General features: G+C 41.7%; 1 protein-coding gene and 1 long non-coding RNA gene across 2 annotated transcripts in view; one reads left to right on the forward strand and one right to left on the reverse strand.

The window, feature by feature from the left end:
* Window positions 1–15522, forward strand: part of CCDC158 (coiled-coil domain containing 158) — a 65250-nt gene that overhangs the window by 25840 nt on the left and 23888 nt on the right. Inside the window, exons 10-16 of the mRNA XM_030565492.1 lie at window positions 2692–2811; window positions 5959–6156; window positions 7867–8349; window positions 10702–10891; window positions 12383–12535; window positions 12986–13098; window positions 14297–14455. Coding sequence (XP_030421352.1) covers window positions 2692–2811; window positions 5959–6156; window positions 7867–8349; window positions 10702–10891; window positions 12383–12535; window positions 12986–13098; window positions 14297–14455 — 1416 coding nt within the window. The remainder of the gene's footprint in view (window positions 1–2691; window positions 2812–5958; window positions 6157–7866; window positions 8350–10701; window positions 10892–12382; window positions 12536–12985; window positions 13099–14296; window positions 14456–15522) is intronic.
* LOC115652881 lies at window positions 8261–10784 on the reverse strand. The gene is made up of 3 exons (XR_004000764.1): window positions 10698–10784; window positions 9290–9448; window positions 8261–8377 (listed from the first exon to the last, which is right to left on the reverse strand). It is a non-coding gene; the product is annotated as an uncharacterized LOC115652881 (long non-coding RNA).

Genomic DNA, 15522 nt, shown 5'->3' on the forward strand with positions numbered 1-15522 from the left:
AGGTATGTCTACAGGTTTTGCCTCTGTTGTTCTGGCAGGGTCTGGTGCCACTTTGAGTTTGTGAGTCCTGGTCTGTGGGGAGTTTGCTTCTGATGATGAGCTTAGAGAGGCTGAGGAGTTGTTTGAAGGCCAGAAAAAGGGATTTAGGAAAGATTTCTGTCAGGATGTGGTCCCCATCAAATATAGGTTGTAATTGTTTTATGATACCCCATGTGGGTTCCAATGTTAGGCGTTAAGCAAAACTAGGGGTGTGCAATCATATTTCCCACCTACCCTCCGACGACTGGAGAGGTGTTTTGGGGCCATTTCCACTTGAATGGTCCCTTGAAATATGTGTTACTGACATGCTAAACAATCTGTTCCACCTTGCATTTAGCTGTGACACTGAGTACATTTCCCAGACCTGAAAAAGAGCTCTGTGTAAGCTCCAAAGCTTGTCTCCCGAACCAACAGAATTTGGTCCAATAAGAGATATTACCTCATCCACCTTGTCTCTCTAACAGCCTGGGACCAACACAACTTCAGTTCTAGACCATCCCTGGCAGGTGTTTGTCTGGAAGATGCCATCCCTATATCTCTGACTGCAGAACACAATCTTTGGGCATTTTTCCCTTTTGAAATTCTTAACAAAAACAGAAAGCCAGAATTTTATGTGCAATACTTCTCCAAATGTTACTAACTACAGCAAACATCATTTTCAGATACCTGCACCTGGCCCTCTCCACAGTCTTGGCACGGATCCAGTCCTGGCTCCGTACCAGCCTCTAGCCTTGGCTGCTTGTCGTGGCTCCATTCCTGGCTCTGTTCCTGGGGGCAGAGCTGGGAACGGAGCCAGAGCCGGTTGCGGGCCCGGCTGCTGGCTCCGATTGCAGCCCAGCTCTGGCTCCACCCCTAGCCTTGGCCCCTGGGAGCAGCCCTGCTCCCAGCCCCACCCCCAACTGCAGCCCTAGCCTTGGCCCCTTTACCCCCATCTGCGTCCCTCCCCTTCCCCCGAGATGCAGCATCATTCCGGTGGGGTGTATGGACAGGAGTTAGGGGGTGCACGACCCTCAAGAGTTTGGGGATTGCTGCATAAGAGAAAGTTTACCACCTCCAGGTGGAGATAACCTGTTTGTTTGCCCATAGATTTGATAATGTATCTATGATGAAGGAATGCAGCTCCCTGCAGTGTTGTAGATATTATTAGCTTCATCAGCTATTGCTACAGACACGCAGAACCTTACACTCAGGCCATGGCATATCTGAAGGATTTTACATCATCTTTAAGAACAAAGTGAATATGACCAGACATACAACCATTTTTAGAGGAAATTGGGTAGTATAGGGTAAGCTATTATTTTTGTACTGCTTCATCTGGACATCATTCCCACGCTGTGTTTGGCAAGAGACTCTCCATACGCTGCCAAATCCTGGCTCAGATTGTCCTCAGGAGATCCATGCATGAAGGGCTTTCTCCATTAGCAGATCTGTCCGAGATGGAAGTGAGGGGGCCAGCCCCCTTGGTAATACCTTCCCACACCTCTGGAGCCTACAGAGGGCTCTCCACTGGGTTGGGCTCTCACGAGAGGAGGGAAGGGGTCAGCTCAGGGAGTGGGTAAGATTGTATGGACCATCATTCTCCCCGACCCTCCCAGATACTATGTACAATAAGTAATATGTCCTTTCCCATGGAGCCCCACCATACGGGGACTATAGGAATGGCTCTAAGGGCAACTGCAGACAGAAAAGGCCCTGGGAGTGGTCCTTTAATGTTACACTTCTAGCAAGCAGAAGAGTTACCAGGGACCCCACAGCCAGTCCTGACCTTCTCTCTATCCAGAGAGCATTGTAGGTCTTAGAATCAGAATTGCAGCTCAGTAACAAGGAGGGCAAATCCTGCCTCTACCAGGCTTTGGGATAAGACTCGTTGAGGAGGTCCTTATGGAGCTGTCCTGTACTCTCCTGTTGGATAATGACAGCATCATTGGCATGATGGTCCCCCTCTCCACTAGTCTGGAAGGCAGGAGTTTTGAGGTCATTCCTGAATAAACTGGTTATGCAACTGTATTAATAATCAGAACATGTGCTATTCCCCTGTACTTATAATTGCATTATAGAGAGAACAGTTTACTGCTTCTGTCCTATGCCAATGAAAGGTTGGTTGATTGTTTTTTAAAGAAGGCAAAAAGGTAATTTCAAGATCTTAGTCGAGCCAAGAAAGATTTTAGATTTTAAAGTGTAGTTCTTTGAGAAGTGTTTCAATAGCATTGTAGATGGTACTATGTTTATTATCACACAGTGACTCCTTATCAAATATGCTCAATTTTCAAGTAAAAATGTTGATTTATCTGACTGCCAACCATGCAATATCAACTTAGAATCTGCAAGTCAAACTGGGTTTTTTCCTAGCTCAGACATTACCAACATAAAGATTCCGCATTTAGACTGTAGTTAACAATTCTCTTGATGAGGTTTGAGTGGGAATAGAATCCAGCTCACTCTCCCCTAACTGTGTTGGCTCTCCAGGACTAACAATAATAGTAAAAACTCATTTTAATCACTAAGCAAGGAGATACATCTCTGAATACACACAGGGAACAGATCTGCTGAGTACAGCAGCACCTTTTGGACAGTCACTTTTCAGAGTAGAACTGTCCCATAAAATAATTATCCCCAGCTGTTACATTCTTTTTATTTGCATGCATACTTTAGATAGAAGATTTGGAAAAGCAACTGCACCTGGCTCATTCTGAGATGGCAGAGGCACAAACTGAACGGGATCAATACAGTCAAGAATCTGGAAATCTGGATGATCAGCTTCAGCAGCTGCTGGTAGGAATTTGGGATATTAATAAACCATTGAAGAACAGTTCATAGGGGAGTTCCATTTTAGTAATCAGTTTGTCTCTTAATCAGTTGAATACATGGATTAAATCTTACCTTCTAATAGCTTTAGTTTTTATTGTTGCGGTTGTATGGGCACAATGCCTATTATGGAAAGCTGGCAGCCTCTTTATAATTAAGACTGAGACTTACTATAAATATAATCTTCCTGCCCCAGAAATCCTCAGAAAGATCTGATAAGAGCACATTCAATGCAGGCATATCCCTGGTAGCTGGGCGTGGCATAGCAGACTCTCCTTCATTTTCTGCCAAAACCAGCTCTGGCCTGGAAGTGGTCTGCCTGTTCTTATGACCTCAGCCCCCTGGTCAGGCCACATTTAGTCCCACCCCTTCTAGGTTAACAAGAAGTCTTGCAAATAATTGTTCCAATCCTTACTTTGGCCCTCAACTCTGGTCCCCACAGTCCCTACCAGCCTTCATTCAGAGATTCAACCATAACCCCTGCCCAGGAGTTTCACACTATGTGCCACAGTGAAAGACAGGGGAACCCAAACCCCTCTTTTACACTGGGCCCCTATAGTCAGCAGCCAACATCTGTTCCATCAGACTCTTTGCTGCTGCTTCCCTGGACATCCTCCTTCCATGGCCTTTTTCCAGACTTCTCCCTACAGATTCTCTAGTTTCATCTTTGTTTTAGTTACCAGGACTCTCAGGGCGCTTCTCTGGGTCCCCCAATAAAATCCCAAACTAGAAGTACAAACTTAAACAAACTTCTGCCCTCCTCAGGCTCTCATTTAATCTCTCAGGTTCCCCTTCTCTGTTTCTCACTTGAGCATCTATCAGGGTTCGCTCTCTCTCTCGCTTGCTCGCTCTGGAAGTCCCAATTCTGCCTTTTTAATGAGCTGACTCCACCTCAGTACTTGCTCCGTGTCTCTCCTAGACTCTTACCAGCATCCTCTATTCAGGAAAGGATCCCGGGGAGCTTTCTCCTTGACCCCGCCAGTCTCTCTCCCTTATTACCAAGGGAGGCACTGCAGGACTCTTTCTCCCCACAACCATCCTCTAGGCTGGGCTTCCTCTCTTTATACTAACAACCCAGCTGGGATTCTTCTTTCATTGGGCCTGGCCCACCCTTCAGGTGCAGCCAGGTGCCCTAATTGGGCTCTCTACTCCAGTTAATTGTTTCATTACTTATATGGAGCACATATCTCATCACAAGTTCATTTCCATTAGAAACCCAGGAAATTCAGAGCTAAGGTTAACATTAAAAGAAACGCAAACATTTGAAACTATGAAAATCACTGTTAAGGCTCCCAAATATAAGAACAGCCAGCATACTAGGTCAGATCAAAGGTCAGGTATCCTGTTTTCTGACAGTGGCCAATGCCAGGTGCTTCAGAAGGAGTGAGCAGAACAGGTGATCATTGAGTGATCCATCCCATCGCCCATTCCCATCCTTAACTCTGACCACTTAGCTAAGCTAAGTTAGCATCCCACCTTTTTTCCTTTCATATCTACTTTGTAAGATTTTTTTTGGTCCAGGACTTTCCTAATTGCTCTATATAGTCCCTGGTCATAGACTGAAGACATCTTAAATGGGAAAAAACAAAACAAAAACACACTGTACCTGTACAGCTTGCACAGACAGTAGCAAAATTGTGCATCACAGATCATTGGTTTCATACATACACCCTATTTCCAATGCTAAGTGTAATACTTCATCATCACACTCATCTTTTGCTCTGTGTATGAGTTCTGTAATTTCATGATCAGGTTTTGGGAGGTTAGTGTACCAACTTTCTGTCTAGTGTCACTTGTACAATAGGTGACACATGGAATCTGAAGAAGGCTTTTGCATGATTGCATTCTGTATGCTGTTGAAAACAAATAAAAGGTGTTTTTTCACACAACACGCAGTCAGTCTGGGGAACTCTTTGCCAGAGGATGCTGTGAAGGCCAAGACTATAACAGGGTTCAAAAAAGAACTAGATAAATTCATGGAGGATAGGTCCATCAATGGCTGTTAGCCAGAATGGGCAGTGATGGTGTCCCTAGCCTGTTTGCCAGAGGCTGGGGATAGAAGACAGGGGATGGATCATTTGATGATTATCTGTTCTGTTCATTCCCTCTGGGGCGCCTGGCATTGGCTACTGTTGGAAGACAGGATACTGGGCTAAATGGACCTTTAGTCTGACCCAGTATGGCCATTCTTATGTTCTTATCTAATCAGGAATGTGTAAAGTATATCTTTTCCTGTGAACTCTTTATAGCATAGAGAAGGCTGGAGTCAGGACAGTCACTATACAGTTAAGAGTAACGCATTCTAGGTTTATGGTCACTGATTAAATGTAACTGTAATAGATGAATAAGGTAGTCTCAAGTTTCTAATATTCTTCAAGGCACTGGAGGAAAAGTTAAATTTGTTTCAATGCCTTTACTCTGTATGTTCATTCTTTCACTCTCTGAGCCTCTCATTTCATTCCCCTTTTCTTTGGCTTTTAGTGTTCTGCGTGCTGCCTCCACTTCCAAAATGTCAGCCTCTTCACGTTCTACTAAGAATTCTGCTAACCCCTTTTTTAATTAACATCTTCCAAATTGCCTGATAATTTTGGATTGTGGCATCAGTTTTTGAAACTTTACATTTGTTTCTGAGCTAAAAATGATTGATAAAACATACAACAAATTGCTGTCTGCAAACAGAGTCAATCAAGCCATGAAATTACAGTTCTCACTATTGTTAAAGGTGGATGATTTCCTTCCTTGGCATGTACTGTAGTATTTGTATTTTCACTTTTAATTTTTATACAATGCATTTTTTTGCATTTTGCTGATTTTTTTGGCTAGGGTACATTGGCATAGAAATGGCATCAAAGGCTTCAAGTCTTGAAATGTTAAATAAGATATTGATAGCAGTAGTACTTAGAAGAGGATCAGTTTAAAGCTATTGCTATGTTGAATGATGGTGCCTCAGAAGCATCAAACTAGCTGTTCACAAGAAATTCTGGCTTTTATTAGTGTAAAGATATAGTAATAATGATTTAACTATATTACTGATTGTTTCTAATATTAAAGAAAACAAAAGACAGGATAGCTTTATGATTTAAAGAGGACAATGGCTTCTTTAATTTCTTGTAGGCTGATCTACATAAAAAAGAGATGGAACTGAGTCTGGAAAAGGAGCAGAACAAGCGGCTTTGGGATCGGGACACTGGCAACAGCATCACCATTGACCACCTACGGAGAGAACTGGACAACAAGAATATGGAATTGCAGCGCATGGAGAACATAGTGAAAACAATGAAGACCGAGTGTCAGGGACAAATGGAACGTCAGGTCAGGAAGGAACTGCTGAGTGGTATTATTACCATTGAGAAGTTTCCCATTCCCATACACCTAGATATATACCAGGGGTAGGCAACCTATGGCACAGATGCTGAAGGCAGCACGCAAGCTGATTTTCAGTGGCACTCACATGGCCCAGGTCCTGGCCACCAGTCCAGGAGGCTCTGCATTTTAATTTAATTTTAAATGAAGCTTCTTAAACTTTTTAAAAACCTTATTGACTTTACATACAACAATAGCTTAGTTATATATGATAGACTTATAGAAAGAGACCTTCTAAAAATGTTTAAATGTTTTACTGGCATGCGAAACCTTAAATTAGAGTGAATAAATGAAGACTTGGCACACCACTTCTGAAAGGTTGCCGACCCCTGATGTATTATAAAAATAGCACTGTTTTTGTTATCCTAGCTGGAACATGAGCAGCATCTATACGTAAGCTGCCAGAGGTTTTCATTCTAATGCCCTAGTTTTGATCACTCATAACTTTCTGGAACTTTCACCTGCCAGTCAGAAATTTTCAGTCCTAATCTCTGGCCTAAGGTGATTTTATACCAAAACAGCCAGAATTTGAAATTTGGCACATTAACACACTTCATGAAGAAGTGACTTCGAGTGTCTGGGGAAACTTGGTTTGGCTTTGGCCAAGTTATAAGCCTCCAGAAATCGTAGTTTGTGCATGTACAGGTAATGTAATGTGCCCAGGACTGATTGCAGCACCTATGAACCTCTTGTGGCCTGTTCTCTAGTTCACTTCTCTTTCAAGATGGTCTTTCTGGTGGCAATCGCTTCTGCAAGAAAAGCTAGTGAACTAAAGGCCTTCATAATTGATCCACTCTATACAGTATTTCATCGGGACATGGCTGTTCTTATGTCCACAGCCTAATTACTGGGCTGAGTTGAGCCCTGTGTCCAAAAGGACTGTTCTGCTGCTTTCAACCGAGTAGACTCTGAACATCAAGCCCTAGGGTCAACTCCTTTCTTCAAACTGCTGCATCCTCTCAAAAAAATCTTCCAAGTCCAAATACGTAACCCAGTGCCAATCCTGTAAGCTGCTACTCTCCACTTTAGGTCAAATTAATTTGTCTATAACTTGATTCCTTTATTTGCCACCAACTAGCCAGACTTTCCCTACAACTACTTCCTGCAACCACCCACCCCATGAACTTCTACCTTCAGTTCCTGATATTTCTGGGTCCATTCTTGTCTTCTGCATCTGTACTGCACTATTAGCGGTTCTTGGGTCACGATGCTTCCTGTTGGAGGTTGTCCCATAAAAGTCTATGCACTTTGCTGACTACAGCAATAAAACTAGTTATATACTATTGATGCACACATACCTTTTCCAGGATATATTTGCTGTAAAGTTCAATTGGTCAGGCTTTAATATATTGAATGATTTAGACCTGTCTCCTCTAAATAGTTTAGAGACAGTTAATTTGTTTATTCTATTTTTCACATCAGTCCTACTTATTTTTTTTCTATATTTCACACTGTGTTTCCTTTATCAAGGAAGGAGGAAAAGCAGAAGAATCATGAAATCCACTAGGGTCCTTGTCATGCAAGCTTAATTTACCAGTGAAGCTCTCAGATACTATAATAATAGAAAATCCATAGATAGGTAGCTAGAAAACCCTGTAGGTAGGAAGGTAGATAGAAAATACAGTTGTCAAAGTTGACCATTTTATTGTTACCCTTCAGATGGCTGCAATTAAGGAAAAGAATGAAAGCATTGAAAAAGTCTCCTCCTTGACTGCCCAGCTAGAATCAACCAAAGAGATGCTCCGTAAAGTGGTTGAAGATCTGACAGCCAAGAAGATCAATCTGGAGGCGTCTGAGAGAACAGTGTCTGACTTGACAGCCTGCCTGCAAGAGAAGGAGAGAGCCATTGAAATTACCAATGAGGAAGTCAGGAAGCTCCGGTCACGGGTAGATAGTAAGTTGCAGGAGCTCCAGCACTTAAAGAATGAAGGGGACTACTTACAGAATGTGCAGTCGGAGTGTGAGACACTGAAACTGCAGGTGATGGAAAAGGAAAGAGTTATTGAGATCTTCCAAAAGCAAATTGATAACATGACCCAGATTGTGGGACAGCATGGACGAACTGCTGGTGCAATGGAGGTGGAGAAATCTCAGCTTGTGAAAGAAATCAGTGACAGGAAACTGGAAGTACAAGAGCTTAAGGTCTGTACATTTCATCATGTTTACGTCTCTGCAAGACAGTACATTCAGTCTGTTTTAAAATCCACATATCGATATGTTACACTGTCTGTGTTTCAAGTAGATCAGAAAATGGGCCTAGAAATCTATAAACATTTAGAAGACTTAGCATGACTGGGAACATCATCATTGTGTTGTCATTATTATTTTGATCAGTTTGTATGAAAAATAAGATAAATATTTCTAGGTCTGAAGTTAACAGATTATGGGTGAAATCATGTGCAGTCCTGCAGGGCCAGGATTTCACTCTATGTCCATGAGTCAGAGTAGTAACTAAACTGGACTCAGTATTCAAAAATGTGCATCTGAGTTGCACATGTAAAAGCATACTTTTGCATAGACCAAAGGGATAATTGCATGCACAACTGCAAATTTAACAATGTGTACAATTACCCAATTATGCACAACCAAATGTGTGTCTGTGTGAATAGCTTAGCCTCTTATTTTTATAATCTGTAGGCCAATTGATCTGCTCCACCATTTTACCAAAGAACAAACATGGACAAGAAGGAGGCAAAAGAGTGTTCTTCATCACAAAATTACCATGGTGGATTCGCACTGTAGAATAGTGCTCCAGACATTGTGTCCCCCACTCCAAGGCAGTTGATCTGCAGATCTACACATTTTGACCTGTGGTTATAAAAGGCCACCCTATCATTTTCAGCTTCTTTTCTACTGATGATAGAGGTCTTAGAACCATTGCTTCATTGTTCACGATTACACAGTGAATTAGTTTTAGAATAACAGTGGATGTTAGTATAATAATTAGCCATTATAATTGATGTTAATTGTTACTATAACAGTAGTGTTAGATCCAGAACTAGTTTGTTCTTTCATAGGCAGATCCAGAGAAGTGTTTAGGCTTTAAAGGTTGATGACAACGAGAAGTGCATGACGGACCAACCTGTGAGTCAGCCTTTACCATACATGCTTCACCACCCCCACCACCTAAGGCAAGAGGCGAGCAGGAGAGGTAGACAAAAGTTTAGGAAAAAATTTTGTCCACTCAGCACTCAATCTTGAAGGCCTTGGAGATGTCAGATCTGAAGGTGTCAGGCTGCACCTTCAACAAAACAGAAAAAATCATATTGTTACTGAGAGTGGTAATTATGGGTGTTTCGTTACAGAAGGAGAAGCACTCTCAACCTTTGTGGCACTCTTCATTGAGACTGACTAAACATTCCTCATCTAGAGTATGCCCTATAGACCTGACATCTTCTTTAAAGAAGAGGCATTCTAAGCTCACCATATTCAGGTGCTGACAAGACTCCTTAGAAAAGGAAAGGTTGGTTCTTGGAGCTTACTCAGTTCCAAGGGGCTCAGATTTGTTGGTTCATATAGAAACAATCTGATCAGTTCAGCACTGGAGGAACATTTGAGCCTTCTCCTTTGATCTCCATTGGTTCTAGTCTGATGTCAGTTCAGCATCCAGAGTTTTGGGTGAGGGCTAAGGAGTTCTGCAGTGCATCATCAGATCCAGAACTGACTCCCTGGTTCTATTACAAGCATGGTTCTAAGTCTCTTGGGCTGAACCCACTAGAGGCTTTGCAAGTGATGTATCTGGCCCTCTACTTAGCAGGGCTCTCACTTCAGAGACTCATACACAGAAGTCTCCCACCTCATCTGCAGCAGCCTTCAAAGCCGAAGGACCTTATCACTAAAATATTCTGATCTACCTCTTCATCAGCTCTGTCTTCTCTCAGTGCTGGCTTAGTATGAAGCCATCCTTGCCTTCTTGTACTTTTGCTGTTGTGTAGTGTGTATGGGGTGCCACAGCTGGGCTATGGCCCCTACAACCTTTGGAGCATGTGACTTTCTGGTTTCAAGTGCCACTTTACCCTGCATCTTCTCATGGTCACCTCACGTAGATGGTATACTGAGCACCTTCCAAAGGCTCAACTAGTTTCCACCAACTTGATAAGAAATCATTTCAAATCCCACTTCATTCACAGGTGAAAAGATGCAAATCAGTCTTTTTAAAAATCTTGTGAGAACTATAGGAATCAAAACACAAAACATATGTGAGTTAGGGATTTTATCAACTGATTTAGCCACTAGCTGAACTCTGATAGTGCTGAAGACCAGAGCACATTTTGTTAAAAACAGTAATCAATTGGGTTAGCAGAGACAGTGATATATGCTGAAATCATCTGTTTATATATTTATCCCCCCCATTTTTGTGTCTTCTCCATTCTAGTTTTCATCTTTGCACCAAGTTATTCCATGATAAAAATCAGATTTCAAATAATTCCGATGCGTATATGTCTTAATTGTTAGTTAATAGCTTTATTATAATTTATTTATTTACATACGTAGATTGCGATGGACAAGAAAGAAGACAGAATCCGTGAAACGGAGGCCAGATTGAGTGAGCTGGAGCTGGAAAAAGTTAAACTGATAAATACCTGCACTGAGAGGCTCCGTGCAGTAAAGGACATGAAACGGGAAAGAGACCAACTCGTGACTGAGCTGAAAGCCAGTCGCACTGAGCTAGCTGGCCTCGCAGGTAGGGAGCCTCAGATCAGATATCTGCTAAATCGGGCTGATGTTAAAAATAGAAGAGCTGCCTGCTCAGTCCAAATATGGGTACCAGTAAAGTCAAGGAAAAGGTTCCCAGATAGAGTACACTGATGGTCAGGCTGCTTCAGAGAGCTAATTCATGGTTTGGATTTCTAGTATAGAATGAAGGTGATGTAATTTAGAGGCATAACTCCCAGTGCCTTGTGCAAAAATACTTAGCAAAGCCTGACCTTTAATAGGGCCCAGAATAAAAACCCTAGTAAGATACAGAATATAAACATCACCACGAGCCCTCCTTCTTCCCCAGGTATTATACAGGGGAGCTAGATATTGCAATATTCCATAATTTAAATAAACTGATCTGGCACATCCTATTAACTGTTTACTATCAAAATGTATTGAAAATCTTGTATCTTAACTCATCAGAAAGAGGACATTAGCAAATGCTATACTTGAAAGGAGATCAAGATGCCAGGGACATACAGTATGTGATATTGGCAGAAAGTGTCTGAACCCTATCACTGCCAATAATAGCCTACTCCAAAACTCATAACTGCAAGGGGAGGTTGTACATGTGCATTTCCTTTCACCACAGTCACCAGAACTCAAGGAAATCACCTGTTAAGGCAGCATTAACATCCAGACCAACCACAATTCACATGCTGTATCATGCAGACATTATACCAGCCACATGCATTCACAGATTCCCCTGTTCATTTTCAGCATAATACAGAGGCCCAGCTCCCCACAGTCATGCTCCAGTGCACAACCTTAACTCTGACCTCAGCAAGATTAGTAGATGGTAACCATATACATACTTTTACTTGGAAAGTCTGTCCTCAGATTTTGTGAAAAGTAATAATAACAGAGTTCAAGTGTGTGAGGGTGTGGCGGGGTCTGAAATGGAGGGTCCAGAGCTGGAGGGCCACACTGTGTGGGAGCCAGAGCCGTGCAGGTAGTGAGAGGGAGTTGTGTAGCGAACATAGATTTGTGGAGGATGACTGGGGGAATTTGAAGGGGTCAGAGCTGTTTGAGGAATGCATTTGAGTTGGAGCTGTGCCAAAGCAATTTCAGAAGGGTCAGGACAAAGAGCAGGTTGGAGTTGTGGGCACAGGTCAAATATTTTATCTCACAAGTAGCTATGCCACACCAGGTAGCAATGGGCAGTCTGATCCCTGAGCAGCACACAATCAAGAAGGGTAGCTTTATTGTCACGTTGTAGAATGGACTTAGAGAACAGTTAGGAAATGCATCTCATTTTGTTCCAGTGAAACACAGCCTTTCGATGACGTCATAGCAATGCAATGGAATATAACGTGTTTTAATTTGTTAGCAATTTTTTTCTCTGCTAATTGCATAAATATTGTATTCCTTTTAAGGGATTAATCAGCACATAAATAAATTTAATAGTAACAGGTGGATGATTTTATGAATCACTTTACACTTTCGTTCAATTCAATGTGCTTACATTGAACAGAGGAATATGAAAATTTAAAGAGGAATTATCGAGACAAAAGCGAAGAGATGGAAGGTATCACAAGCAAACTCAGAATGCAGTTGAAATCTGCCCAGGCTGAACTGGAACAAACCAGAGCCACTTTAAAGACTATGGAAGGTTCTGACGGCCATGGTAACTTTGGAAGGTTTTTTTTTTTACATCATATTTGTTTGTCTTTTTAACAAGTGGAATTTTTAAATATCTTTATTCCTTCAGTAGATGTTATTAATGGTAATTCAAAAAATTTATAAAAGGAATAAAAAACAGTGGCATATGCAGACACCTTGTTGTTTTATGGTTTACTAGGAATCAAATTAAGCCAGGAAATTTGGAGCTGAATTTCATCAGAGTATGAGGTGGTCTATATTAAATTTTCCAGTATAGGTTCTTCTGTTTATATCACAGTCACCACCTAGGCAAAACTCCCATTGACTCTAATGGGAAGTTTGATCACATAAGGACTGCAGGATGGTTTTTAGTGTATTATTGACAATTGATTTCCAAATAAGAACACAGAAAGCATCATGCCTGATCCATTTTGTTCATGAAGGACTAATCAGTTGGGAACCTTGTCTTTTACAGCTATGAAAGTTGCAATGGGAATGCAGAAGCAAATCACAGCCAAGAGAGGACAGATAGATGCATTGCAGTGCAAGATTAAATTCTTGGAGGAGGCAATGACAAATGCAACTAAGGTCACAAGAGCTCCAAGTAAAAGTATTTAACTATATTTAGATAAATAGTTCCAAGTAGAGATTCAGGGCCAAATTCAGGGTTAGTCCAAGAGAGACCAAAGGGAGTATTAGTTAGCATAACTTATAACTTCATCTGGCTTCCTCCAGTTGAATGTTACATCAATTAGTCTCTCTCCAGACTGAAATTCCTTCAGACTTAGGGCCTAATTTTCATATACACTAAATCACTTTACACTGCTCTAGTGATGTAAAGGAGTCCTAAACTGGGATGTAAATATAATTTCCTGCCAGATCTGATGAAAATGACCTTAGTGTAAATGAGAATCAGGCCCTTAATTACTTACAATCTCATTTAGACTCAACGCCCTTTCTTGCACATCCTTCTGAATCTGGCCCTCAGTGCTTACCCTCAGTTTTACCTCTCAGTTTTGTTTGCTGCTGGATTTGAGATACTATTTCCTAATTGAAAAATCCATCCAGAGGTGATTTTGGTTCATTCTGCTCAATAGCAGGCAACTATTACATTTATTAGCTAACATATCCTGATTGACAACAACTGTCAGGCAGCTACAATAACTTATTTTCATATTTTCTGTAAACATTATTGTTCATACGATAGTGCCACGGTGGATGCTTGCTTTGGAGGACAGTTTAGCAGAATTTGTCTTAATTCAGATTCTGAGCACTTCACGTTTTGGTGGATACTGCTTGTCACTTTCTTACCGATGAAGGTCTGTCTAGTAGATTCCCAGACAGATAAGTGGTTTAGTTACCTGCAGAGTTGACTGGATTATCATCTACATGTGTTTACAGCAATTCATCGTCCTCTGCTAGCTTTGGATCTAGTCACTTGCATGGATTATGGCAGTTGTTTCTTCGATATTGGGCAATGGAAGAGCTTTTCAAAGCTTGGAGCATAGTAGTATGCTCATACACTGTCAAAGCTTCAAATTTCAGATTTGAAATGGTTCAAGGCTCTGTGACGTGACAGTCTAATGCTATAAAAGGTCACCTTCCTATTGTAAAACTCCTGTTTCTGCTTAGTATGATAGCTGAGTGTCTGGAAAGGTTCACTGAACAATTTTAAAGGAATATAAACGACTTCAATTCATAAAGCTCATAGATAACAGATGTGTATATTGTTAGCAATACTGAACTGTTATCTCATTCACTTTGGTCTTGATCTTTACAAATGCAGGAGAAGCATTATCTGAAAGAAGAGAAAAATAAACTAAGCCAAGAACTGAGTTGTATTGCAACAGAAAACAACAAGATGACTGGAGAGCTGGAGATCCTAAGGTCACAAGATCGACGTTTGAAAGAAAAGATTGCTAACATGGAGGCAGCTCTTGATAAGGTAGCTCTTGATTCAGTCAGACTTTTCATTCCCTAAACTTTTCTGTACTATTTCCTGTGAAGAGAAGTTGCCTTAAGAGATGACATGTGGTAAAACCTTGACCTGGACCTCACATTAATACACTTCTGGTTTCTTTAACTGGAGCCTTAATTTAGCCCCAGCTGGCTCGGGAGATACAAGTTGCACCTACAAGGGAAGAATTAATCCCTAGGGAAGGGCTGGTGTGGTTTGCACTGCTACCTTCCACTGAATGTTTCTGTAGTCGGGACTCTATAGGAGCCCTGCTAGAGAGACACTGAATCAGTATGTTCCTGGTGATCACCCTGGCCAGTATTGCCCATTTATGGAGGCTGCAGGCTTCCCAGTTCAGGGAGGATTGTAAGCTCCTTGTGCTGTTGCAGTTGCTGTCTGGTTGAGCTTATCACAGCAGATCCTGCCCCCTGGGTCTAGACAGTACTCCAGCCTCCAGGTGAGGACCTAAACAGTCATGTAAAACAAACTGTTGTTAGAGGTGGAGCTGGTAGTGACACTTATACTTAGAATTGCCTAACACTTCCCATTATAACATGTTTTTTTCTGTTCCTTTACAACTTTGCCATTCTTTAACCATTCAGGATGAAAGTTTCCATGCTGGGTTCTGCCTCAGGCTGTAGTTTTCAGGAGAGTTTCAGTTAGAACTGTTCATCCCTTTCTGAAAAAGATATTGTGGAAAAATAATGTGCTTTTCCCATGTTAAATTTTTTTACAACCATTTCATGGAGGAGCTCAAGTACCTCCATTCTGTGGAGCAAGGACTTGGAATTCAGCAGGGGGTTGCCTTAGGGCCCCAGATGTGCCTTTTCTTATTCCTGTGAAAAACACCCAAGCTGCACCAACCTATAAACCATTGAAAAAAATCTCCATTTGCATATCTTCAGTATAGACTTGTTAGAATTTGGCAGCTAAATTCCATCTGCACTGGCCACGCTCAACCCCTCACAGCGCCTATGTGCCAACCAGACTGTGTGTGTGCCATCCCCATAAAACTCCATCTCAGGACTGCATGGGCCACCAGGGGGCACTGGGCA

This window comes from Gopherus evgoodei, chromosome 5 (assembly GCF_007399415.2).
Source record: "Gopherus evgoodei ecotype Sinaloan lineage chromosome 5, rGopEvg1_v1.p, whole genome shotgun sequence".
NCBI lineage: Eukaryota > Metazoa > Chordata > Testudines > Testudinidae > Gopherus > Gopherus evgoodei.